General features: G+C 46.6%; 3 protein-coding genes across 8 annotated transcripts; 2 read left to right on the forward strand and 1 right to left on the reverse strand.

Moving 5' to 3' along the window:
• Positions 1-938: 938 nt before the first annotated feature.
• On the reverse strand, positions 939-23,277 carry DRD4 (dopamine receptor D4). 2 transcript variants are annotated; one of them, XM_015863111.2, is made up of 6 exons: positions 23,083-23,277; positions 14,468-14,584; positions 4,239-4,806; positions 2,228-2,340; positions 1,564-2,117; positions 939-1,212 (listed from the first exon to the last, which is right to left on the reverse strand). In XM_015863111.2, exons 3-6 carry the CDS (start codon positions 4,503-4,505, stop codon positions 1,010-1,012), a joined length of 1,137 nt encoding a protein of 378 aa, XP_015718597.1. In that variant the 5' UTR covers positions 4,506-4,806; positions 14,468-14,584; positions 23,083-23,277; the 3' UTR covers positions 939-1,009. The 2 variants fall into 2 exon arrangements, with proteins under 2 accessions (XP_015718597.1, XP_015718600.1); XM_015863114.2 differs by lacking the exon at positions 23,083-23,277 and having other exon boundaries at positions 14,468-14,604.
• Positions 8,693-11,789, forward strand: LOC107314168 (VIP peptides-like). 4 transcript variants are annotated; one of them, XM_015863122.2, is made up of 7 exons: positions 8,693-8,724; positions 8,946-9,003; positions 9,537-9,633; positions 9,775-9,879; positions 10,134-10,238; positions 10,411-10,515; positions 11,249-11,381. In XM_015863122.2, the coding sequence occupies exons 3-7, from the start codon at positions 9,545-9,547 to the stop codon at positions 11,355-11,357; spliced, it is 513 nt and encodes a 170-aa protein (XP_015718608.1). In that variant the 5' UTR covers positions 8,693-8,724; positions 8,946-9,003; positions 9,537-9,544; the 3' UTR covers positions 11,358-11,381. The 4 variants fall into 4 exon arrangements, with proteins under 4 accessions (XP_015718608.1, XP_015718612.1, XP_032300604.1 ...); XM_015863126.2 differs by having other exon boundaries at positions 10,414-10,515; XM_032444713.1 differs by having other exon boundaries at positions 8,946-9,633; positions 11,249-11,789.
• CDHR5 (cadherin related family member 5) lies at positions 13,182-21,446 on the forward strand. 2 transcript variants are annotated; one of them, XM_015863107.2, is made up of 14 exons: positions 13,182-13,470; positions 13,689-13,867; positions 14,707-14,757; positions 14,878-14,970; positions 15,084-15,182; positions 15,745-15,855; positions 16,144-16,320; positions 16,579-16,669; positions 17,264-17,361; positions 17,702-17,908; positions 18,389-18,505; positions 18,653-18,725; positions 19,566-19,723; positions 19,865-21,446. In XM_015863107.2, the coding sequence occupies exons 1-14, from the start codon at positions 13,404-13,406 to the stop codon at positions 20,417-20,419; spliced, it is 2,076 nt and encodes a 691-aa protein (XP_015718593.1). In that variant the 5' UTR covers positions 13,182-13,403; the 3' UTR covers positions 20,420-21,446. The 2 variants fall into 2 exon arrangements, with proteins under 2 accessions (XP_015718593.1, XP_032300598.1); XM_032444707.1 differs by lacking the exons at positions 13,182-13,470; positions 13,689-13,867 and having other exon boundaries at positions 14,701-14,757.
• Positions 23,278-23,311: the final 34 nt, after the last annotated feature.

Consider the following 23,311-nt stretch of genomic DNA (forward strand, 5'->3'; position numbering starts at 1 on the left):
CTAAATCTTTAAGAAAATGGCTTAATGGAAAAGATGCTCTTAATTGAGCCCACAACAATACAACTAATTTACAAGGTTTCTCGCCTCCATCTATTGCCCATTAAGGTTCTGACTAAAGGAAGCAGTGTGTTGTGCTGGTTGGTTTAAGCACCCATTTGTTCTCAGCTACATCTTGCTTTTCCCCCAGAGGAAAATCCCTGCAGAGCTGTGTTGGTTCAGGGACGACTGCAGCTACATAAAGACGTGAGCTCAGCCACACTACATCCGTGCTCGCCAAACCCACGTATGTGCAGATAACTGAGCAGCAATTTATACCAATGCAGAAAGCTCTCCAGTACTGTCACTGGTGGATGAGTACATCCAATGCTTTGGTTACGGTCTGAATTTTGTTTTTATTGCATTTTCTGATTAAGGAGGTTCTGAAGAGCATGAGTGGGACAGCAATCCTAAATGAAGATGTGTCGGTATGACTCACGTGTGATTAAAGTTCTCTAGAAGCTTCTCATCAGGGCCCTGGCATCTGGGGGAGCCAACCCCTATAACACAGCGAAGACTGCAGTGTAATTGTCGTGGCAACATCCTGTGTTTATGTGTTGATGATAAACTGATGAAGCAATCATTACCCTCAGTCGAAGAAAATCTCAAGACCTCCCAGCAAGTCTTCTTTATTTCTAAGCAAACAAATTACCCCTTGGAAAGCAACAGCCCTGCACGAAAATCATTAGACAGAAGATTGCCATTCTGTGCAACATCCCGCCGTCTTGTGGGGTTTCTTGATGTCTGCGTCAAGCACCAAGTGTTACACCTGCAGTATCCAAGCTGCAACCACTGCACTCACCTGTAACTCCTCACAGTGGAGACAGAGGGCTGAGAACCACCGTCTTGGAGCTGCCATTTTGAAACCATGTTTCCCTCCTCCCCAACAAAGACAGCAGACCTTAGGCAGAAATAGATCTTTAATGAGCTATACAAAAAGTGATCCTGGTCATTCCCTCCAGTTCCAGTGAGCTCAGCAGAAGAGGTGCAAGACTTTGCGGAAGAAGTTCCTGAACTCGGCGTTGAAAACAGTGTAAATGATGGGGTTGACGGCACTGTTGACGTAACCCAGCCAGGTGACGGTGCTGGTGACTTGAGTGGGAATGGTGCAGGACTTGCAGAGAGCCCTCGTAATGTGGACCACAAAAAAAGGCGTCCAGCAGAAGAGGAAAGCACCTGGCAGGAGGAGATTAAAGACAGAAGGTATTGTATTGAAAAGGGTTGGGGTTAACAAGTGCAGAGCTACCATCCCTCCATGACATAAGATTTTGGGCAACTTCCTAAATGCTGGTGAAGAAAAGATGTGAGCTGTGTGTCATTTTTGGATTAGCATTTAAAACATCAGGAGTCACAAATGCTGACAGCTGAAGTGAAGGTTGAATTAAAAACACCCAGGAGTGATGCTACTCTGGATCAAAGGGAAACCGAGGCACTCAATGGACCGGGCTCAACAGAATCCTGAACCCTATAAGAACACACAGCACATTTCCCACCCTCCTTGACCAGCCTCTTCCACCGGCCACTCACCAACAACCACAGGCAGTACCCTCATGGCCTTTCGTTCCCGGCCGTTGATCTTGGCCCGCTTCTGACTGAGCGCTGGGTGTGGGTACTTGAGGTGTGGGTAGGAGACAGTCTGGAGCCCATTGCTCATCACATAGTCCCCAGGAAGGGGGTGCTCAGGGTGGCCGTAATGGTGGTACTCCTCCGGCCCCAAGCCAACCCGCTCTCTCTCAATGAAGGGCGAAGGGGGATAGAGCATTCTGTTGCCCCCGTAGATGCCACCCCTTAGCTTGGCCTTCCTGGCTTCTTCCCAGCGCTTGAGTCCTTGGAACATGGCGCAGTAGAGCACCAGCATGACGGGGCAAGGGATGAAGAAGGAACAGATGGAGGAGTACACGATGTAGTTGTCATCCTCCAGCTGGCACAAGCTGGGGTCTCGGTTCGGGACATTGTTGAGGCCGAATATGACTGGGGATGCCACAGCAAAGGCAAATATCCACGTGGTGGAGATGAGGATCAGCTGCCGCAGGTCGATCTGTCGCCGGTTGTAGTTCAGCGGGACTGAAACAGCGATAAACCTGCCAACACAAGTGGGTCAGTGCTCAGGTTGGGGTAGTACAACTGGAAGCAGCTTGATGCTGAGACATGATCCCTCTCCTACGGCATAAGGAGGAAGAAGGGCACTTACCGATCCACGCTGATAGCACAGAGGTTGAAAATGGAAGCTGTGCACAGCATCACATCCATCGTCATCAGGGCATCGCAGAGCACAGTGCTGAGGGACCACACACCCCCCTGAAACTGAAGGACAAGATCCCTGGGTCAGTGGGTGCCTTTGACATGCAGGGAAACAGCTCTGTATACATGTGTATAATATGCCCCTCCACTTGGGTGTCCAGTGACCTGTGTGGAAACCTTGAGGTTTTTGACATTCATGGTCCTCCCCATTCACATCTGCAGGAGCAGGCAGCTCTGCATGGATTAGTATCGGTCAGTCCTGATGTCACACACAGGATTATGATTAGTGGAGCTGCAAAGCCAAAGGAGACTCTGGAGAAACTGGTGGGTTATTTTTATATCCCCATCCCCTTGAGAGGCCCCATGAGCTTCCAGAAGAGCGCTGGAGTCAGACCTGGGTGTTTAATTCGGGCTTTTCTCTAGGGTAAATCAGCTGCTCCAAGCAGAACATGGGAGCTGAATCCTGAAACAACCCTCACGTTTTGTTACCCAAGCTTCATTAGGAACCTGACCAGCTTTGCTGGACAAAACCTGACTCGGCTGTGGTGTTCAAAACCCATTTGTGGCTTCAAGGAATGGATGTGTTCTGAGCAGGCCCTGAGCTGCCAAGCTGCAGCACCCCCAAAGGACACAGCCTTCGCCATGGGCTCACGTTGGGTGCCCAGAATCACTCTGCTTGGAGGAGTGACTTTGGATTAGAGGCAGAGCTGGCTTTGTTTGGTCATGTGGCTGAGCGGTACCTCATTCCAGCAGGTTGCAGAAGATTAGCCCATCAAGGTACACACTGTAAAGCTTTAGGGATCACAAACAGCTCAAGCCGCCTTTAACAAGCGCTCCAGAACAACTCCAATTAGTTTTTCCCCCACATTCTTTGCTTTTTTAGCATAAGACCCTCCACTGTTTTCTTTTCCAGTAGTGCTGGATGTGGCACCAGCAACAACCTTGAAGTATCCTGAACAAGAAGCCGACTGCTTCTGCATCTGCTCTGTTGGAGAGAAACACCTTCCCCAGCCTGCAGAGGTTCAGCCTAAGAGTGCAGAGCTGCTAAAAGAGTTTCTTCTTTTCCATAATCTCTTACACGGATCTTAGTGGCAAGGATGTTTATATAACTGTACCTCACTCAGCTTCCTGGCTCAGCCCCATTTCACAGCTCGGGTAAGGATTAGGGAAGGAGCTGAGCAGGGTGAAGCAGGTAGGAGGCACAGCATGACTACAGCTCAGTTTCCAGTGCTGGTTGGAAGATCAGAGCTGACCAAGGACAACGACGTTTAGATTGAGGGAAGACAAGCTTCATCACATCCATTTCAACACTTTAAGGCCCCGAGCGTTAACCTGAGCTGCCAAGGCAGGTAAAGACACAGAAGGATTACAGCGCAGAACTGATGGTTTTAACAGCCACTGAAGTGAGTGCATTTAAGGGAGGGGGTATCTATTGCTCTCCTGCTTGTCACTGGTCATCATGGGTCCCCAGCAAAACCTGTGCCCCTTGAAGAGCTCTGGGGAGACAGAGGTCACAATGTCCCAGTAAATCCTAGGGCAAGGTAGAGAGACTAAAAGCATCCTAAGCTCTAATCCGTCGACTTCCTTGCTTAAGAAAATATAGGCCCAGTGCTGGTGTGGGCTGTGTCCTCTGTCTTCTACAACAGGAATAAGTGCAGAATATCAGCTCGTTTGGCCCACGGGTGCTCTCCTCTGTTGTCTGAGGATTGATAGAGCTGCAAAGGGAGCAGGGAGAGCCACCAAAGCCACTTTAAGGGCTAAAGAGGCAGCATCTCCTCCTCAGCTTGTCACTGCAACCTGCTTCCTGGCTAAAGACCTCATAACCCATCACCTTACAGCTGCCAAAGCACAGCACCCGTACTAGTGCGGAGCCACCTGCTGTCGCCTCCAGCGGTCCAGGATGCCAGCAGGGAGGGCTGAATCCCTCCGCTTCCCCCCGCAGCCCCCCGAGCATCTCTCACCTCGGAGTAGACGTAGAGGGGCAGGACGAGGAGGGCGAGCAGCAGGTCGGCGACGGCGAGGCTGACGATGAAGTAGTTGGTGGTGGTCTTGAGAGCCCGCTCCGTGCACACGCTGAGACACACCAGCCCGTTGCCCCCAACGATGAGCAGGATGAGGACGATGCCCAGCACCAGGGCGGCGATGTTGTGGCCGGTCGGAGGAGGAGGAGGAGGAGGCGGCGGAGCGGTGCCGTTGCACGGGGCGGCCCCGGCGCTGCCGTTCCCCATGGCGCCGGGGCATGGAGCCGCCGAGCCGCCTCCCCGGCTCAGCCCCCCGCGGGAGGGAGAAGCGAAGGAGCTCAGCCGGCTCCGAACTTTGCGAGGTGATGGGAGGAGCCTCCCCCGGGGCAGTAAGCGGCTCACCGGGATGCGGCGGGGAGGGGGGGGGAAGGGGGAGGGAGGGCTTCAAGGTCCGTTCCAGCCCAGCCGTGCCGTGGTTGTGTGCTTTCAGACGGGTCCCTTCTCATCAGCCTGGCCGCGCTGATGGGACTTCGGAAATAGCGGAGACATCGGTCCCACGAGCGCTGCGCTGCGAATAGAGCGGCGGATCAAAGCGCCTTCGGATTTTAGCAAAGCCCTGACAGCGTTAGAGGAGGGGAAAAAAAACCCAAACAACCACAAAGCTGCAGGTTTTCGAGTAGGAAGTTGTTTCAAGTTAACCCGACCTGAAGATTCAAAGCAATAATCACAACGGGGAGGAGAGAAATCACTGCTCCAAGAGAGCGGTCAAGAAGAGCTGGTTTGGCAGCATCACGTGTAGCAGAGCCCTTCTGCTCCAAGGAAACAGCTCAAACCGGCCACGAAAGGCCTTGAGGTGCATTAATGATACTGAACATAATGCACTTAGTTTATTCTGTGTACCCAGCACAGGGATCAGGACTGAGCTGTAACTGCAGGCCTTCCCACAGGGCTTAATGCCATTTATCTAACCGACTTTAACACTCAATTTGTATTAATTATCTTGATTTTCCCCGTGGGTTAGCACAGGATGGCTCTAAACTCTCAGCGTGGAAGTCCTTTTGCCAGTCTAACGGTGCTTTAATCCCAGACCAGTTTAATCCTGGAGCAGATTAATCTAATGTGAAATAAAGCTTTTGACTTCCAAAAGAGAGCAGCCGTGCAAGGCGCTAATTAGGGCAGCTCTTCCATTGCAAACTCAGGCTACAGCAATGCTTGTCCTCTGCTTCTAAGTCCAACAGCTCCTCTGTGCCTGCTGCCCCTTAGCAAATACAGTGGTTGTTTGGGCTTTGCTAGAGAGTGCAATGCCACCATCTCTGCCCAGCAACCAGCTCCGAGCTTAACCCCAACAGGCAGCCAAGGAGAAACCCAAAGGATCAGGTTATGGAGAGTCTGGTGTGTTAATGAGTTCAGTGGAGGTTGCATTGGGACTCAGAGCTTTGATGGCTGTGGTTGTTCGTGCCTGAGGGGTTGAATTTTAAATAGAAAAGGAGAACAAAATTACCTGCCAACATTTCAGCACAGATGTGCCTGAAGTCATCTATTGAATAGTGCCCTGATGGCTGGGCAACACATCACCAGGGCTGTCTTCAGGTTCAGAACAAAAGGAGGGAAATAAAGAGCTTTTACAGCCAATCCTCCTCCTTTTATTTGCCATATTTAGCTGAGTGATTCTCTATGAAAGCATCATCCACAGCCAAGCCGTCCTGCTTCACAATCTGCCTGTAATGTATTTCTAAGAAGAGACGGTAAGTAATTCATCAAGTAAAAGCTCCAGGTGAGGAGATGTGCACGGTATCAAACAGGCACGGAGAGGCACAAGAGCATCAGGAGGAACCTTCTCATCTCACAAACCCTGTCAGGTCCCTGACATGGAAAGGGATGCAGCCAAAATGAAGTCCAGGTGTTGGGAGCTGCCATGCTCACTGCTGGGCTGGGCCACCTGGCAGCTGGGTCCCAGAGCGTGTTATCTTGATAATTAAAATGAATTCCCCAAAGTGCTTTCTCCTACTTCCCCGGACACAGCAAACAGCTGGAGGCGGAGATTACAGATGCCGATGCCAATTAGAGCTGTGGCAAAGCCAGGAGCTTGGGGAGCATTAGCACATAGCTCTGCTGCAGAGAGCCTGTGCTCGGAGCTGCTCTGCGTTAAGGAACAAGGCAGAGTCCAGCTGGGCAGAGCTATGCCAGACCAAGAGCCCAAGGACAGACTAAGCAGCCCTGTCCCTGCAGCAATGCACGCTGTCCTCCCCCAAGCAGTTGGATAAGGGATGGCTTGGCTTGCTCCCAAAGCAAAAACCTTCTAAGGATTTTGCTTTCCACTGTGTGTCAAGTACCTAATGCTTTATTCCTAAAGAACTGGATTCTGTGGCAGGTTTCACCCAAGGGTTTAGCTCAAAGCAGATACAGCTTTGATCCGAATGGCTGAGGTCTGCTCTAGCAAAGCCCAGAACTCCTAACGTGAAGGTTTTGCTGTCCTTCCTTCCCCACAGGTACTGCTGTCAGTATCAGAGATAACCAGCATGTCCAGCATCTTCCAGACTTCAGAGCAAATGGGAACTGTCAGGAATGTGACACCTTATACCAGTGATTTCCTCTCATCCCCCATATTTAACTTTGCTTTTAAGCAGGTGCCAACCCAGAAGAATGCCATATGATACACAGCACATCCCTGCCTTGCTTTGCTGGACTCTGCTGCCCAGAACAAAGCAGGAAGGTATAAGCAATCCAAGGCAACCCCAAAGCATCTTAGGAGCTGAGTGCAATGCAGGTAGACAGAGCCATGCACACCCCTCACATCCCTAGGGGAGGGTAGGATGTGGGGGGATGCTTCTCTCTGCTGAGGACTCCCAAATCCAAATCCCGCTCCTCTCCTCTGCGGCCAACACTGCAGATCAGGCGGCAAAGATTAAAACCATTCCTGAAACCATTCTGTGCAAGAAAGGAGTATTCGGGGGGCTAAATCCACCACTCAATCCCCTTAGTCCAATTAAGGACCTTTCTCTTTCAGATTTGAGGGTGGAGAAAACGCCTCCGATCTTCTCTCTGTAAATAGCAGCGCTGTTGGCCAGGCTCTGGTTGTTGGGGAGGGCTCACCTGAAAGCATGAAAGAGAAAATCCTTATGACACGCATGGGCTCGCACACATACGTGTTAAGCAGAAAGAAAGAACGGGGGAGGTAGAAGTTCCTGAACACCCTGTAAGCTGATTAAAGGGTATTTTACGTAGGAAGGATTTAGCCATGCAGTTTCGTGTACTGTCTGACCTCAATGAACTCCCATGTCACCCATGGGTGCAGTGGGCAAAGTTCTCAGCCCATTTGGAGCCCTGTGCACTCAGCCATCTCAGGGCTACCAGTCTCAAAGAGCAGCACAAAGGCTGTAGGGGTGTTTGGAAGGAGCATCCATGAAGAGCAATCCCAGGAGACACTGAGATGCTGCTGTAACACATCTCACATATGGATAGTGAATGAGCTGGCAAGAGATTCTACCTTGTAGGGGCTGCCCTGGATAAGCAGGCACCCCCTGCTCTTACAGCTTTTTGGAGATGCAATAGAGTTATAAGCTGATGCATGTCACATTGCAGGCCTGCTATCCCCTCTGTCTCTCACCGGGGTGACTGCAGCTGACAACACGGCTGCTGTGAATAGCCCTTGCACATGTGGCAATTGGATTTCCTTAATGCAGCTCATCACGGGTCTCTCCATGCTGTGTTAATCAGTGCCAAGACTGAGCAGCACTAGGACTGGCCACACTCCTTTCTACCCCATCACCTCTTCACTCTGCCACTGCCACAAGGCAAACCCCATTCTTTGTTGCCAAGCAAATAGGGTTCCTTCAGTTCTTGTTCTTCTGGTCTCCAGTATTTCCTTCCTCCTTGCTCTTTTCCTATCTTGCCTGGCAACTCCAGGAGCTCCAGCCGATCCCATCAGCACTGATACCACTTCCAAGCATCTTCATACAACATAAATACAGAGAGGAAAGTCTTATTCCTATATTTTCCTATGTCATTGGTAGCATGTATTTGCCATAGGAAACACTGCTTGTTGTTCAGCCAGATCACACTCACTGAATCGCCCTGGTAAATGCAAACAAAACCCAGGCCAGAATTAAAAAAGGAAGAAAAGAGCAGAAGATGAAGCTCCTATCAAGAAGTAATTAAAGCCAGGAGGAGAGATAATGATGCCAATCGTAATGAATCAATTGGTACAGGGATGTTTGCCCAACAAATTACTGTGATTATGCACACAAACAGGAGCATCAGCAGAAATGCAGCCCAGTGAACTGTTGTGAATGACCCCGATGGGTTTCAAGAATAATTAAAAGGACATTTCAGCCCGGATGCATTATTTGCTGTTAACCACAATTGCTCATATTCGTATCTTTACCCAAATAATTGCTTTTGATAAGAGCCAAGGATTTATAGGGGGCTGTGGAGTGAAGTGGGCAACACTGTGAGTTGGCTGAGAGTCCAGAGCGAGCACTGAGTGGTAAGTACTGCTGTGCTATCAGGATGGGTGGGCTGCATCCTCCCTGCTTTCCAGGCTCGGACATCCATGAGGACATCCACCTCCTGAGCAGTCGTGCTGATAAGAGAATGGGGCTTTGCTCCTCTGGAGGAGACAGAGGAAAGAACTGAGCTGGACCAGAAAACAAAATACAAGCTGCTCTTACTGAAAATGCCTGTTGTTTCTTATTTCCATCTTGAAAGATTAGAGGAGAGACGGATATCAGCACACGCGTGGGGCTTTTCCTTCCCTTGTGTGTAGGTGAGTTCTCTGTTACGGGCCATTTTTTCTTGCCTGATAATTTAGAAGGGGAGGAAAACAGATTTCTCCTGGGCACCCTTGAGGTATGTTGTTAACTGTCAGTGTGGGAAGCTTTCATAGGTGTTTGAAATCTGCTCCCTGCAGACTCGGTTCTCAAGGCGCTTGTAGTAGAGCGGAGTTTATCCCACACAGTGGTACCACCAATGAATTATCTCATGTTAACTCACCCTCCCTGCGTATTCAAGGCGTGTTATACTGAGTCCCAGCACAGACATTGTCTATGAAAGGCACCCTCAGGTCCAAGCTCCAAAACTGGCCGTGGTGGCGGAGTGATGGCTACAACTTCCTGGCAACATGAATGACTTGAATTGTTCATCTTTCACATTTTAAAGCAACGCTGCCTTTGCTGGCAGGAATTCCTGCCTCATTTAGTCATAGTTATGTTATTTCTGTAGCCATGTCTTCTCTGTCGCATGTCATCCCCACCAAAGATCCAGGTCATTTGTTCCACCAGCCATTCAACTTTGTTTCAGGGGCCAACATGATTTCCTTGGTGACTGGTCTGAGTCGGATAATCATTCCCATGATCGTCCTATCGCACTTCTCAGCATGTCATCCATCCCTGGAGAGGTAAGCATTCCTTCTGCCTCTGCTTCCTTTTTCTCCATGTCTTTCTGTTGGAAGAGCCTGCCATCCATGCCAACCTTTTATCTTCCTTCCTGTTCTTCTCCAGTTTTAAAGCCACGTCTTTCATCCTCTTCTCATCTCTAGGACTGAGAGACACGCTGACGGGCTCTTCCACAGTGAGCTCAGCAAGATGAATGACAACGCTTACGTGCAGCAGCTAGTGAAGCATCTGGTGGGCCTCAAGGAGAGGTAGGGAGGAGCTGAATCCACTCTCCTGGTGCAGGGAGATGGGATTCCAGCGATGAATGAGGAGTCCACAGGGCTGAGCTTCCTCCAATTCCAATGCCAGCCTCAGAGCTGGCCTCATCCAGTGGATGCAGGTGATGGGAGGAGATAGAAGGGGAGGGATATGGCTCATCCAAAGAATGGAGACATTTCTGAGCACTGAAATAAGTTGCATGGCTGGGAGTTGCAGTCATTCCATTGTCTTTTCCCTGCTGCAGAACTCAGAGACACTCAGATGGGCTGTTCACCAGCGAGTACAGCAAGATGAGAGGAAATGCTCAGGTTCAGAAGTTTATCAAAAACCTCATGGGCCGCAAGCGCAGGTGAGAGCTCCTCTTCCTCAGGGGCAGGAAGGCAGTGTGGCCAGGGCTTCTACACACCATAGTTGACAGACCAGGGTCAACCTGCCTTCCAGAGAGCAGTGCTGCTTCACAGCTGTGCTGGTTACCCTTTATTATTATTATTATTATTGCTCTTGTTATGCTTTATTTCAAGCAGCAACCCAGGCCCGCTCAAAACAGATGTGCAGGAGAAGGAGAAAGAAAACAGCAATGAGGACCTTTGCTACATGTGGCTGTACCAGAGCTTTCTGAACAGCAGGTAGGTGTGGTCTGCCAAAAGCTGAGCTCTCAGGGGTGGTTTACAGAGCTAAGAAAGCAAATGGTTTGGTCAAACTGCAAGGTGGCAGGAAGATGGGTGCAATCTCAATTGATTTTCCTCTCTGCATTCAAGGTAATCTCCATTTCTACCTGCTGAGCCTGCCTGGCACTCTGTTGTGCTTTATCTAAAGCAATGTTGACACTGAGATTTACAGCTAAGATGTGCCATATAAAAGCCAGTAATGAAAAACAATAAAAAGCTCAGGGAAATGAGCTAAGATCTAAGTGTAGAGTTGTTATTCTGGACTAAGCTGATGTCACAGCTCATCAGGAGCCTCAGTCCACTCAGATTCAGGCACAGCCCTCAGGAATTTCTACCCCTACATCTGGACATTGTGTCTTCTCAGTGGCTGATTGTTTTTAATTAATCTCAGCATAAGACAATTAGAAAGAGGAGGAATAAGCCAGCCCTCCACATTGCCTAGAACAATGAGGGATGGTCAGAAGGGTCTATAAGGGTATGTAGTGACAAGAAAAGGGGTAAGGGCTTTAAATAAGAGAGGGTAGATTTAGGTAGGATGAAACACTTTGCTGTGTGATGATAAGGGCATTCCAGGCCCCCCCCATCACACACCTCCTTGTTATCACCCCTGAACTTTGCTCTTTTCCCTTTTCCTCTGATCCTTTCCCACACTAATAACAAACTATTTTTCACTCCCCCCCCTTCCCCACAGCCACTCAGACAGCGATGCCAAGGAAGCTGCTGCAATTACCAGCCAGTACGTTTGCCCCCCCTGCAGCTGCAGATGTGAAGGAAGAGAGGTGTTTTTTGACAGCAGGTGAAAGGAAAACCAATGTTCTGTCAGAACCAACCGAGGAGATGATTTTGCATGTAAAGAACCTTGAAAATAAAGACAAAAGATGTTGGATTTTGCTTTGGAAAAAAACTCTTGAGATCAGCAAATAAGATAAAAGAAAATTCTGGAAAGCAGCTAAATGAGATAAAACAAAATAAATAAAAACCCAACCAACAACAATAAAACCTCTTAGACAAGATTAAAATGCGTGTTGGTGTGAAGTTGTGTCAATAGGTGGAGCTTGTGCAAAGACAAAGCTCTGCTGGAAGGAATTTGTTCCCATCATTTAAACAGAACCATGTGTTCTGTTTTTTTGTCCATACAAGTGGCCAAATGCCTTGCCATGTGCTGTTAGGCTTGGAAGAATTTACACAGGCTCAGATAGAGGTAGGACAAGAGAATATAATGGCACACTATTGAGGCTTCAGGAAGCTGCTGAGGTGTAAACTGTTGGATCCTGGATGGGGCTGCACACAGGGCTGCATCTGGATCTGATCAGTCTTTGGATCCACTCCGCTCACCTAATCTGGGTATCATTGAGTGACTGAGATAGTCTCAGAAACATGGCTGATTATCATCATAGTCTCATGTGGGTTGGAAGGGACCTTAGAGATCATCGAGTCCAACCCCCGGGATTCGAGCCTCTGTGTAGCAGAGCGGCACTTCTACCACTTGCGCCACAGGGGGGATTCGAACCCAGGGCCTGCGGTGTTGCAATGTGGCATTCCTACCACTGCGCCACCGGGGCACACGATTATCCCACCTACACATGGACTAGCTTTCTTTGCCATTGAAACAAAAGGGCAGCCAAGATGCCTCTTACTTCACTGAAACCATAAACTTGTTCAGAAATGAATTAACATGCTTCATTTTGCCCTACCTTTGCCTTGCAAGTGAGATCTTTTACCAGTAGATGCTCTTAATACTGGATACACACAGTGCCCAGCTCACCATTTCCCACTTTCCACCTGATGAACACCGGGACCTCTGCTGTCTCAGATTCTTTCTCAGAGAATAGTAGATTCCAGGTATAAGTAAAGCTGCAGTGCTCATCATCACAGGAGGAAGCACTGACAACGCGCATGGCAGCAGCTGGGAACATAAGCAAAACAATAAGGAAAGAAACAGCCTTGGAGATAAGCCAGACTGGCATTAAGTCATCTATCTTCTTTTGAGACTCTTATTATAAAGAAATGAGACTTTGCCTCGAAGAGAGAGATCGAGGCACAGTGATGTCATTTACCTGGCACAAAGGTTCCCTTCCCCACAGCACTTCATGCAATGACTTGAAACAGAAGGATGGTGGTTATTTCTCTCCATTTAAATATAGGAAAATTAAAGTAAAGAGGTTAAACAGTCTTGCTAAAGTCCAGCCTACATAAACAATGGTGCAACAAGGCAGTAAACCACAGCCTGGTGTCCTCTGCATGGCACTGTACTTATCTTCTAACCTGGTTTTTGCCTTCACAATAAAATCAGACTGTTAAAGCAAGAGATGGAAGGCCCTTGTCTACTTGAATCACTCCAGAGTTCTGCCTTCTCCAGCCATCCTCTAAAAGTATTTACTGCAGAACTGGGCAAAATTCTTGTTAAGGAGTCTCAACACAGTGCTTGATGAGGAGAAATGGACAGGACAAGCTCCTCTAGGCTAAATATCCTTAAACATTTCAGCTTGTAGTTCTGAGAGAGGAAGAGATAAAGTCTTGTGGATACAACTGGACCAAGAGAGCAAGCAGGAAAACCTACCCTGTAAAATTGCTCTGAATATTCCCTTGTTGCTAATAAAGTTGAAGGGAGAAAAGCCCGGGGATCGAAGTAGAAACCGGAATTCATGCATTACTGTGTTCCGTGACCAGCACATGTCTTAAAAGTCATCCAATGAGACGATGAGGCAAAGGTTGAAGTGCAGCAACGCTCTCCGTCCTGCCAGTGTTTTCCTGCCTTTGTGAGGCAGTGAAAGCGGAAGGTGCTGCGAGAAATGGGGAGAAGGGGATCAGCTTGATTAGGAATTTCTTCGCCGACGCAGCTCACCATGGGTATCTCCCACTGGCTCCTGGCTGCTGTGCTCTTTTTGCCGCTCTCTGTAACAGCACAGCAAGGTAAGTTGCTGGAGGTCTGTGACCACAGAAATAACCCCCATGGCACCAGGCTGCTCCATTGCAGCCAGCAAATGGCTTTTAGAGTCTTGCTTTAGGACAGCTTTGTTCAAGGACTTTCTCTCCAAAGGTAACCAAAGGGGTCTCAGTTCTTATTCTAACACAGTGTGAATTTTGGGCAATTTTGTGATTTATTTATGCGGGTTTTTTTTCTCCCCCAGGATGTTCTGTCTCCAACAGCAATCCCAGTGTTCCTGAAAACAACCTTCCTGGACATGTAGTGACCACCATCTCTTTGCAACCAGATTACACTGTAACTATTGATCCTACCTCACTGGATGCCAGTCATTTTATCATCAATGGGTCTGAGCTGCAGCTGGTCAGTAGTGTGGACTATGAGGTAAGCCTTCAGGCTGTAAGGGTGAGGTGGGTAATGCTGGGATGCAGTACCTGAGATCTTGATCTTCCAGGTCTTGGTAGCCCAAGTCTAAAGCATACAGGTAAATATCTTTGAAAAATAAGCCTATTTCAGATGGGTTTTTTGTTCACTATGAGGGAGATCAGCCCTTCCACAGGCAGAACACGTGGATGAGGGGGGCTGTGTGATATAAATAAATAAACCTGTAAGAATAAAAGCAATCCAAAGGTTTTAAACCAGAAAGGGACAACTGCAGTGTTCAGAGCTCTTCAGGACTCGTTTGAAAGGATCCCTGTTTGCCTGTCTTGAAATACAGTTCAGAGCAGTGAGGTGATGTTGTGTGGAGCAAAAAGGCAGCGAAAAGGTCAGTGTGCTTAGTTAGGATGCTGCTAAACTATTCTACCTCCCTGCAGAATTCTGTGCAGCCACAAGTGTCCTTAAGATGCCTTTCCAACAAAGTGAAAACCCACATTTGAGTAAAGAATAGCAGGCAAAGGTAACACCCTGCAGGCGCTGCTGCACTTCCTGCATGGCACATTTCTGTTTCGTTCAGTTGAAAAAGAAATTTCTGTTTGAACTTACCTAAAGGAGGAGAAAACAGTTAATTAGCTCTTCTGCCATGTTACAGGGATCACAAAGTAGCTGTTGACGAGTCAGCTTTGACTCCAGTATAAAAAAGAACCCAGTGTTGATGAGTAGCTGTAAAAGAAAGAAGGGGATAGTTAGATATGCTTGAAAACAAGATAAAGCCCAGCAGCATTTCTGATTCAGAAAGAGTCTGTACATTTCTAAAATAGATGGGTTTTTGTTTTTGCATGCAGAGGGACGCTGTGCTGTTAGTGACCTTGATATGTGAGAAAGGTGCTGTGGAGGTGAGTGCTCTCCCAAACACTCAGTTCCATCACAAGGCCTTACACCATCCCCTCTACCACCTGATAATTCGGGACCAAGCCCTAAGACTCACTTTTCTCTTTGATTCTCTCCATCTGCAGAGTTACAGCCTGACAATTACTGTGACCATTATCAATCTGAACGACAACAGCCCAGTGTTTAAGGAAACGAGCGTCACCAAAGTTGTACCTGAGGTAAGGATTTCACTGAAGTGTGTTACCAAGTGCCGTGGGACTAAGGGATATTTACCAGGGAGGCGTCTTCAGCCAGTTTCATAGAGAGAATAACCACAACAACTGTGTTTCAGGATGCAAAAGTGAATTCAACCATTATAGCCCGTGAAAATGTAAGTGCTACTGATGCTGACCTGGACATCATCTACTATAAACTCAATTCGACGGTGCAGGTAAGCATCTTTCTTCTTTGGGGGAGAAAAGTATAGTTCTGAAGAAATCCTCACGTTTGATTCAGATGAGGCCCAGCTCTGAGGGTTGCTGTGTGCCATCTGGTTCTCCAGCAGCTTCTGGGAGAGATAAGCCTACTGCGAGAACCAGGTGTTGGTCTTCCTAGCAGAACATTGCAATCGATATTGCTGATACTGGCATTTTCTTGTGTTTATGGCTTTATCACACAGGGCTGCTCGAACTTTCACCTGGGATATTTTTGAGTCATAGGATTCAGGGAAGTCACGATGGGATGGTCTGTAAAAAGATCAGGAGAGATCTTTGAACTTCACAGAGCTCAGAATTGCCCTGAGTCAGAAAGAAATTGTTCTCCTGTTTGTCTTCAGAGCCAACACGCAGTGGAGATCTCATGATCTGCCCAAGATCGCAGAAGTTTATATCAAAGACAAAGGCTGACTTCATTTTCTTCTTGGTGTAAATCCAGAGGCAGCATTTTTAACCCGCTTGTGATCATGACTGCTAGTAAAGCTTTTCCATTTCTCCCCCCCCACCCCACCCCAACAGAACACCAGCGATTATTTTGCCATAAGAGGAGTCAATAACCCTGAAATCTACTTACAAAAAGCGTTGAATTATGAAAAATTTAACTCCACAACATTGCTCCTGTACGCAATGGTAAGTTACCTCGGAGCAACTAGAGGTTAAGGCTGAATGGGAGGTCTCTGGGATGGCAGGAGGGAGGGTGGATAGTGAGGGCAGTGGGTTTGGAGCAGCCTTCCACTTCCATAATCACACAGTGATTGCAGGGATGCAGATGATTCATTGCTTGAGCTAATTTCATATGAGCTCCTACACCTCATACAGAATCATGCTAGAACAGCTAAAAGACCTTGGGCTTTTTCAGGTGGGATCTTCTGGCAATAAAACTTGCATCTTACAAATACGATTTGCTTTTGGGTACAGGACAATACTGAGGGCACAAACGCAATCATTCATACAGCTACTGCAACAATAAACATAATTATTGAGCAAGCTGACACCAGACCTCCCTGGTTCCTACCCTGCACCTTCATTGATGCTGACAGAAGCATTTGCATTGGCAGCACCTATACTGGGAGAGTCAATATGTCCGAGATGTCGGTAAGAAGGCATGATAAAGTGGTATCCATCGTGCTATGAGCACCTAATCATTGTCATGAGCTTGTGCTGGTCTCCAGGAATAAACACAGCCTTCATCACACTGGAAAATGAAAGTTCTCCCTCCCTCCCTTCATTCCTCCCCAGCAATTAATCTGATTCTGCTCAGGTAAAACCAGCAGAGTCATGCTGGAATGGCAGAGTACTGGACAGCATTTGGTGTTGTAGCGTATTATGTAATACTTTGCCTTTCCATTGCAGACTGAACCACTCACCTTGGAGCCAGGACCCATCTATGCTATTGATCCTGACTACATGTTTAATGAAAAGATTGTGTACAGTATTGTCGGTGGTGAGTGGAATTTGTCACCTCCTCCAAACCACATTACTCCTATATCTCCTGCATCAGTATTGGTCAGGTGGAGTGATCACTTTGATTTATTCCACATGGTCCCACATCTGTGACTATCCTTCTGATAACAAAGACATTATTGAACTTCAAGTTCCTTTTTGGATGTAGCGTGTCCTCAACTCCACACAATCAATGGGAGCCCAATAAGGAAGTTATTGTCTAAATACAGCATCTCAGAGTAAGGAAGACAAGCAAAAATGATACTTAAATCTTAATGTACATCCAGCACAGATGGTTTTATGATTCAGACTCAGAGCAGTGATATAGGAGCCTGATTTCTACTTGTCCATCAGTGCAAGATGGTTTCTGTGTCCAGGCTCCTTTTGTAGTCAGAAGAGAGAAAGAAGTGTTTCCAGAGCAGAATGCAACTCATAATGAGGACAGTAAGTCCACAATGAGTCAGATAGGTAACAAGGCTGAATAGAGATGCTGTTCTCTATAGCTTTAGTTCTTAGCTGTCACCAAGAGGAGCCGTGAGCTCCAGGTCCCTTTATGAATGCATCCCATGTTTGAATGGTCTTTCTGTTCCTTTAGGGAATGCAGATAACGTTTTCTCAGTAGATGCAGACACAGGAAATCTCACTATGAACAAAGTAGCAACTTCTCCAAATTCCTACCGACTGCAGGTGATGGTAAGTCTGATGACACTGCAGACAGAAATCCCATACATCTGGCTTTCTAGAAAGCAGGGATCTTGTCATGTAAGGAATTAATCACATTAATAATGAAATCTAACTTTGTCACACCCTCTTTTCCCTTCCTTCCTTTTTTATTTTATGATTTTATTTTTGAAAGTATTTAGACCTAATAGTTGATCAGCATCTTAAGCCAGTTTTCATGTGAAGCTTTTGCAGGAGTCGAGGCCTTTTCTCTTCTGATTGTTTTATATTATTAAAGCAAGTTAACTGAGTGAGAACATCCTGCTGAGTTCAAAGAATTCACTCGAAGGAATGTCTCTCTCTTTCTCCCCAGGCCACTCAAGTCAACAACAAACAGAAATACTCCATAGCCAATGTAGAAATTCAGGTCATCAATAAGAGTAACCATGCACCATACTTCGAGTCCAGAACCTATGCAGGGACAGTGTTTGTTGGTCTGAACCCAAGGAGCTTTGTCTTCCAAGCTGGTGATTCTTCAAGCCCCCTGATGATAGCAGCACTGGATGACGACTTCCCTGATGTAAGAAATAGAAAATGCACTGATTTCTTCAGCGCTGCTTCAGTCTTAAAGCAGGATAAGTGGACATGGGGAGGGGGGTGGGAGGGAAAGACAAGCACATTGTTTTTTCTAGTGTCCTATATATTTATCTGGAAATTCTACATAGATTAGTACCATTTGTGGTATGGTCTAATCTGGAGAAGCTGCTGGACTCCTTTCCTTAATGTTACTGCGATTCTATGAAGATTACAAGAGCCCTTGCACAGATGTGTTTTGTTTGTGGAAATATTATTGACACCAACTCAAGCTGGTTAAGACTAGGGATGTTTTTTGGAGGCAAAACTTTCAGGATACATTCTTACCTTCTTATGACAGAATAATTTCCTACTCTATACGTCTGCTTATGCTTCAGGCATACTTGACAAGTCCTGCTGGGAGGCTGTTAGAAAGATGCACACAAAGCACAGCGAGGTTTAATCATTCACTCTTATGTTTTTTCAGAAAGTCAACCCAAACATTGAGTACTACATAAGGAACAGCACTAATTTCATTGCAACCAAAGATGGACTCATCCTGACTAACGTGATGCTGCAGTCACCAGGGACTGCAATCATGGAGGTAAGGCAACTTAACAAGAAAGGAGTAACAAGGGTATTAATGCAGTCTGCATGACACAGGCTGTATCTGGCACTAGCTGTAAAGTTGTTTCTTCTATCCTCCTGTGGAAAATATCATTGGAGACAAGCTATTTTTTCCCCAACACAGGCTGTTGCAAAAGATACAGTGAGTCTACAGGAGGGGAGCACTGTAGTCACAGTGGAGATCACTGCAGCCAAAGGTAGAGTGGGTACCTTTTGTCTTCTGGTTCACTGGCCTCAGGGTGAGTTATCCCACCAAGCTGTGATTGCTTTGAGGGTGGCACAGCACAGAAGGGAGAAGGAGCTGAGTGTGGTGGAGCTCCACATCAGGTTTGTAGGCTGTGGATCCCTAGGAGATGTGATTAAGAATTAAAAATTCACTGACGTCCTAAACCCTCACAGGTTTATTAATGATAAACTGAGAGTGCAATTAAATGCACAGAAAGTACTCAAAGTCCATTGTCATAAACAGGCCAGTAGGAGGGAAATGCTGTGTTTCATTAATCATTAAACTTTAAAGAGATTAATTTACATTACAAAATGAAGCTGGAGATCTTAAAGAAAGAAACCCAGTGACAGCTTGGTTGTCATTGTGCACAAGCAAAGCTGATTAACCCTGAAGAAGTTGCAGTTTCTCCACTGTAATGTGGATGATCTTCCTGCAAACATGCTGACCAGAAACCAAAAGCATAAACTACTCCTACCAATTGCTCCTGTTAGAATTACTCTGCTTTGTCAGAGATATTAAAGGTCTTGAGGATCTCCATGACTGCTTTTCTTCTCCTGGAAAGGGACTTTCTGTAGTTACAAAAGAGCCCGACAGCTCCATTTTAGGGACTGGAGCTTTAAGGAGGAAACTGCAAGAAATGTAGCAAAACATCCTCATGACATGATCTCTTTCTCTCTCATGGCTGTTAGTATCTTTGCCTTCAGCATAAGAAGGATAAAATACTGTACTCTCAAGTGGTAAAATACAAAGAGGTTGGTTGACACTGCTTGACTTCGTAACATTGTTTGCCTTATTTTTTTCCCCCTTGTAGCTGAAACCCCCTCCTCCTCTGATAAGATATACACTGCACAGGATATGGGGATCTTAGGAGGTATCTTAGCTGCGTTGCTATTAATTGCCTTAGTCTTCCTTGGACTGATGATATACAAACAGTATGGAATGACAGTCAAGTTCCTGATTAATAAAAAAGTAAGTGCCTTCTTTGTACCTGGTCCCTGTTTAGAAGTTGTTATAGACCTGGGCAAAATCCAGCCAAGTCACTTCAGCTACACTCCCCCAGCCAATTTCTTTTCCTTTCACTACACTCACAAGGTGTCTCTTCTCCTGTAGTTCTCCAAGGATTTCCCTGGAAGCTATGACAATCAAGCTTACAAGCAAGATGAACATCCAGATCTGAGTGCCAACAAGCAGGAAAGCCCAGAATACATCAATGTAACCAAGATACAGCAGCAATCACTTTCCTCCAGATCTTCTACTGAACAAGAAATTCAGGGACTGCAGCAGACTTCCTCAGTTCCCACCGTCATTTCTGACCAGCAAGTGGAAGAAGAAGAGGAAGAAGAAGAGGAAAAGATGGAAGAAGACACTAAGCATGAAAAGGAAGTGAAATCTATCCTCAAAACAGACAGGAATGAGGGGGACCCAGGATACAAAGCTGTGTGGTTTAAGACCGATGTGGATCCAAGCGGAGAGAATGTTCAAGTGATTAATGACAGTGCAGCAGATTATGATGATGACAGTGATCAAGATATGCGGGAGAATGAGAAGGAGGAAGAAGATTACAAGGATGATCACTACAGAGGTCCGGGAACATCCCCTGCCTCAGACAGTTCACCATTCCAAGTGTCAGTCAACATGTCTCCCAGAGGTGACAGTCATGCATAATGGAAATAGGTCTGCAACTGTCCCCACACCAAAACAGAGAAACATTCATTGCTTGGGTGAGACAGAGCCCACCTTTCTGCTCAGGGCAAAACTGAAATGCAGGAGGACAAAGATGCCTGTCCTGCATGCAGAGATTAAAGCCAGAAGAGATTATAACTAATTCAAACTTCTAGTGAGACATTGAAATATGACCTGGGATTATGTGTGGGGAGAACATGTCCCATCCTTCTTCCTATTCATCCTAGGGTCCCCTCCATCACATTCCCCAAGCTGGTAGGTATATTGGAGATGTAGCTGAACAGACTTTGAGCCATTTATCTCAGCTCATGGTAGCAATTTAGTTGTATGATCCAGTGCTTTCATCTCCTCTTGGTGGGTAAATGAGCCAGCACAGACTGCTCAGCTGTTCCCTTTAGGTGTTGCATGTTGACGTCAGCTGCAGGGTGTTAACCAGTGCCAGTCACTCTGACCCTGCTGTTGCTCCCTTGACTACATTCAGGAGCTCAGTTCAGGACTTTGCTCTGCAGGAGCAGCTGGCATGACACACTAGGGACAGCAGGAGTGCCACTGCAGGTCTCCCTCCTGCCAGAAAACAAACGTTCAGATGACTGGAAGATGCTGTTTCCTCTGCTGCTGATAACCAAGGACTGATAACATGTTCTTTACTGAAGGAATTTATCAAAATTTCAATTCAATTTCAATACAAAACCATTCACTGTGCTGTCCTTCCTTGGCTGTATCCTATATTTCAAGGCAAAGAGCTCCTGCCATAAGCTGCCTATAGAATGTTGGGTGTATTTCCAACTCTCTGGACTTCTGGTAGCAATAGATGTCACTTCAAAGTGCAAGATGTGGATCAGCACATTGCTTCCCCTGTCCAACAGGACTCAAGCTGTTCCTCTGCCAGGGTTTCTCTGATGAGAGCAGCCCTGCTACGTGGACTTCAGGAACTGTACTTTTGCTGAAGGTAGAGACTGAAATATGGGAAGCATTTCTCCTTACTGCAATAAAGTAATTTGCCCAGAAATTGCTACCGTGGTTTGTCTGATAACAGAGGGTGGGGAGAGTGCCTTATATTTACCTTGTAAGCATGGTTCCTCTGGTAGCTTAAGGTTATGCCCAGCAAACAGTTCCCATGGGGCTATGAGAACTCCCCAGTAATTGCTGATTGCTAGACCAACACGTCCAGCCATCACCGAGAATGAGTGTAAAACTAAGCCAGTCCTCAGTGTAGTTGCTACCCATGGAAAGATTGCTAATAGGTGAGTGAGACTGCAGTGTTCCTGCTTTGACTCCATGTGCAGATTTAAAAAAGTGCAGATAAAAGCAACCTGGTGTTTATCACCTCCTCTGCCCTCACAACTGGGACCTGTACTTACCAGAACCCATCTCCTGTTATTCACAGCATTGCTATGTGGGTTACAGTTGGCTGGTCTTTCCTAAGTGCATTATTGTGGAACCTTGAATTATTTTAAGGCATAATGATCTGATAAGTGAGTGACTGGCATTGGGTAGAACTGCTGATTGCCAGGTCTGCCTTTAACAAATGAGGAAAGCCATTTCTGGGAGAAATGTTGACACACAGATGTGTAATACTGAAAAGCAAGGAACATGGGCCAGGCCCAAAATTGCCCTGGTGGACTTAAATATGTGCAGCCAGTGAATGTTGGCTTGGTAGCTATTGTAGCATGGCAAACTGATAACACCACCATGGTGATGCATGGGGGCACACACACATGTACAGTTATCCTGGATCAGCTGCCCTTTAACTGCACTTGAGCTCCTCAGCTTGTCCTTATACAAGCTCTTTTATTCTTTTATCCTGCAAAGTTCATTCTGGGAAAAAAAAAAACAAACAGAGCTTAGTGTTTGTATTAAGACAAATTGCACAACAGAACTCAAAAGGAAAAAAATGTGTGTTCAGATAGTGCCATCTCATGGAGAGCAAAGGCATCTGTCTTTAATTCTATGCAATTAGGATTGAATTAAAGCTGAAAGAGAAGGTGCTTCTGCTGGCTCCTGCCTGTGCTTGGTCATTCCATCAGTCACCTGCTTCAGCGTTACAGCGGTAGAGCTGGGTTTGCGGCTGTGGCTGAAGGAAGGCTGAAATGCATTGCAGAAATGGCACAGAGAGATGAAACATTTCTGAGCTCTGAGTACCCTCTGCTGGAGAAAAGTGCAAGTAAGAAACCCCTTGAGATGAAAGCCTTGGAAGGCTCAAACATGAGCAAGTATTTGCACTCTAAGCACCTAAGTGAGGTTCAGTATGGCACAGAGAGGCTGCTGTGATGAACAGCAGGGATTCCACTTCTGATTCTCACCTTGACACCGTGAAGGTTTGGATAAACACTTTGATAAGTGGAACAGATGCAATATAAGACATCATGTTTTGCTTGGTGACGAGCTTGAGCTTGTATACCTTCTATATATACCCATATATATACCTATATACCCATATATATATATATATATACACCTATATATATCTATACCTACACACACACACACACACACACCTATATACATACATATATATATATATATATGTATATATACCTATATACATTCTATATGCATTCTATCCTTTATTGTAGGATAACTATGTAAAATCAGGTTTGTTTGGAGCCAGGATGATGATGACGATGGGACTTGGTGATACTTACAGCTTCTTTCCAAGCAGTTCTTGTAGCTGCCTCATATTTGAGATGCAGAACACAGATAGAAACAAGCCTGGAACACACTCAGGACTGAAACTGCTGGATTTTTGCAGGTTTTCTGTCAAAACTGAAGAGATTAACAGACCTTTAGCAAAGCCACTCAGCACCAGAGAACTGTGAGGAGTGTGAGAACACTACAGCTCCCACAGTGCAGCAGAGAGGGCTCAGGGCGTCG

The sequence above is a fragment of the Coturnix japonica genome, chromosome 5 (assembly GCF_001577835.2).
Source record: "Coturnix japonica isolate 7356 chromosome 5, Coturnix japonica 2.1, whole genome shotgun sequence".
NCBI lineage: Eukaryota > Metazoa > Chordata > Aves > Galliformes > Phasianidae > Coturnix > Coturnix japonica.

Excerpts from the sequence above, each read along its gene's own strand:
- DRD4 (XM_015863111.2), bottom strand. The coding sequence starts at position 4,505 with ATGGGGAACGGCAGCGCCGGGGCCGCCCCGTGCAACGGCACCGCTCCG. Across the intron at positions 2,341-4,238 it reads CCCTCTACGTCTACTCCGAG|TTTCAGGGGGGTGTGTGGTC; the intron begins GTGAGAGATGCT and ends CTTGTCCTTCAG. Across the intron at positions 1,213-1,563 it reads GGTACTGCCTGTGGTTGTTG|GTGCTTTCCTCTTCTGCTGG; the intron begins GTGAGTGGCCGG and ends TCCTCCTGCCAG.
- LOC107314168 (XM_032444713.1), top strand. The coding sequence starts at position 9,461 with ATGTCTTCTCTGTCGCATGTCATCCCCACCAAAGATCCAGGTCATTTG. Across the intron at positions 10,239-10,410 it reads CTCATGGGCCGCAAGCGCAG|CAGCAACCCAGGCCCGCTCA; the intron begins GTGAGAGCTCCT and ends CTTTATTTCAAG. Across the intron at positions 10,516-11,248 it reads CAGAGCTTTCTGAACAGCAG|CCACTCAGACAGCGATGCCA; the intron begins GTAGGTGTGGTC and ends CCTTCCCCACAG.
- CDHR5 (XM_015863107.2), top strand. The coding sequence starts at position 13,404 with ATGGGTATCTCCCACTGGCTCCTGGCTGCTGTGCTCTTTTTGCCGCTC. Across the intron at positions 13,868-14,706 it reads TCAGTAGTGTGGACTATGAG|AGGGACGCTGTGCTGTTAGT; the intron begins GTAAGCCTTCAG and ends TTTTGCATGCAG. Across the intron at positions 14,758-14,877 it reads GTGAGAAAGGTGCTGTGGAG|AGTTACAGCCTGACAATTAC; the intron begins GTGAGTGCTCTC and ends CTCCATCTGCAG.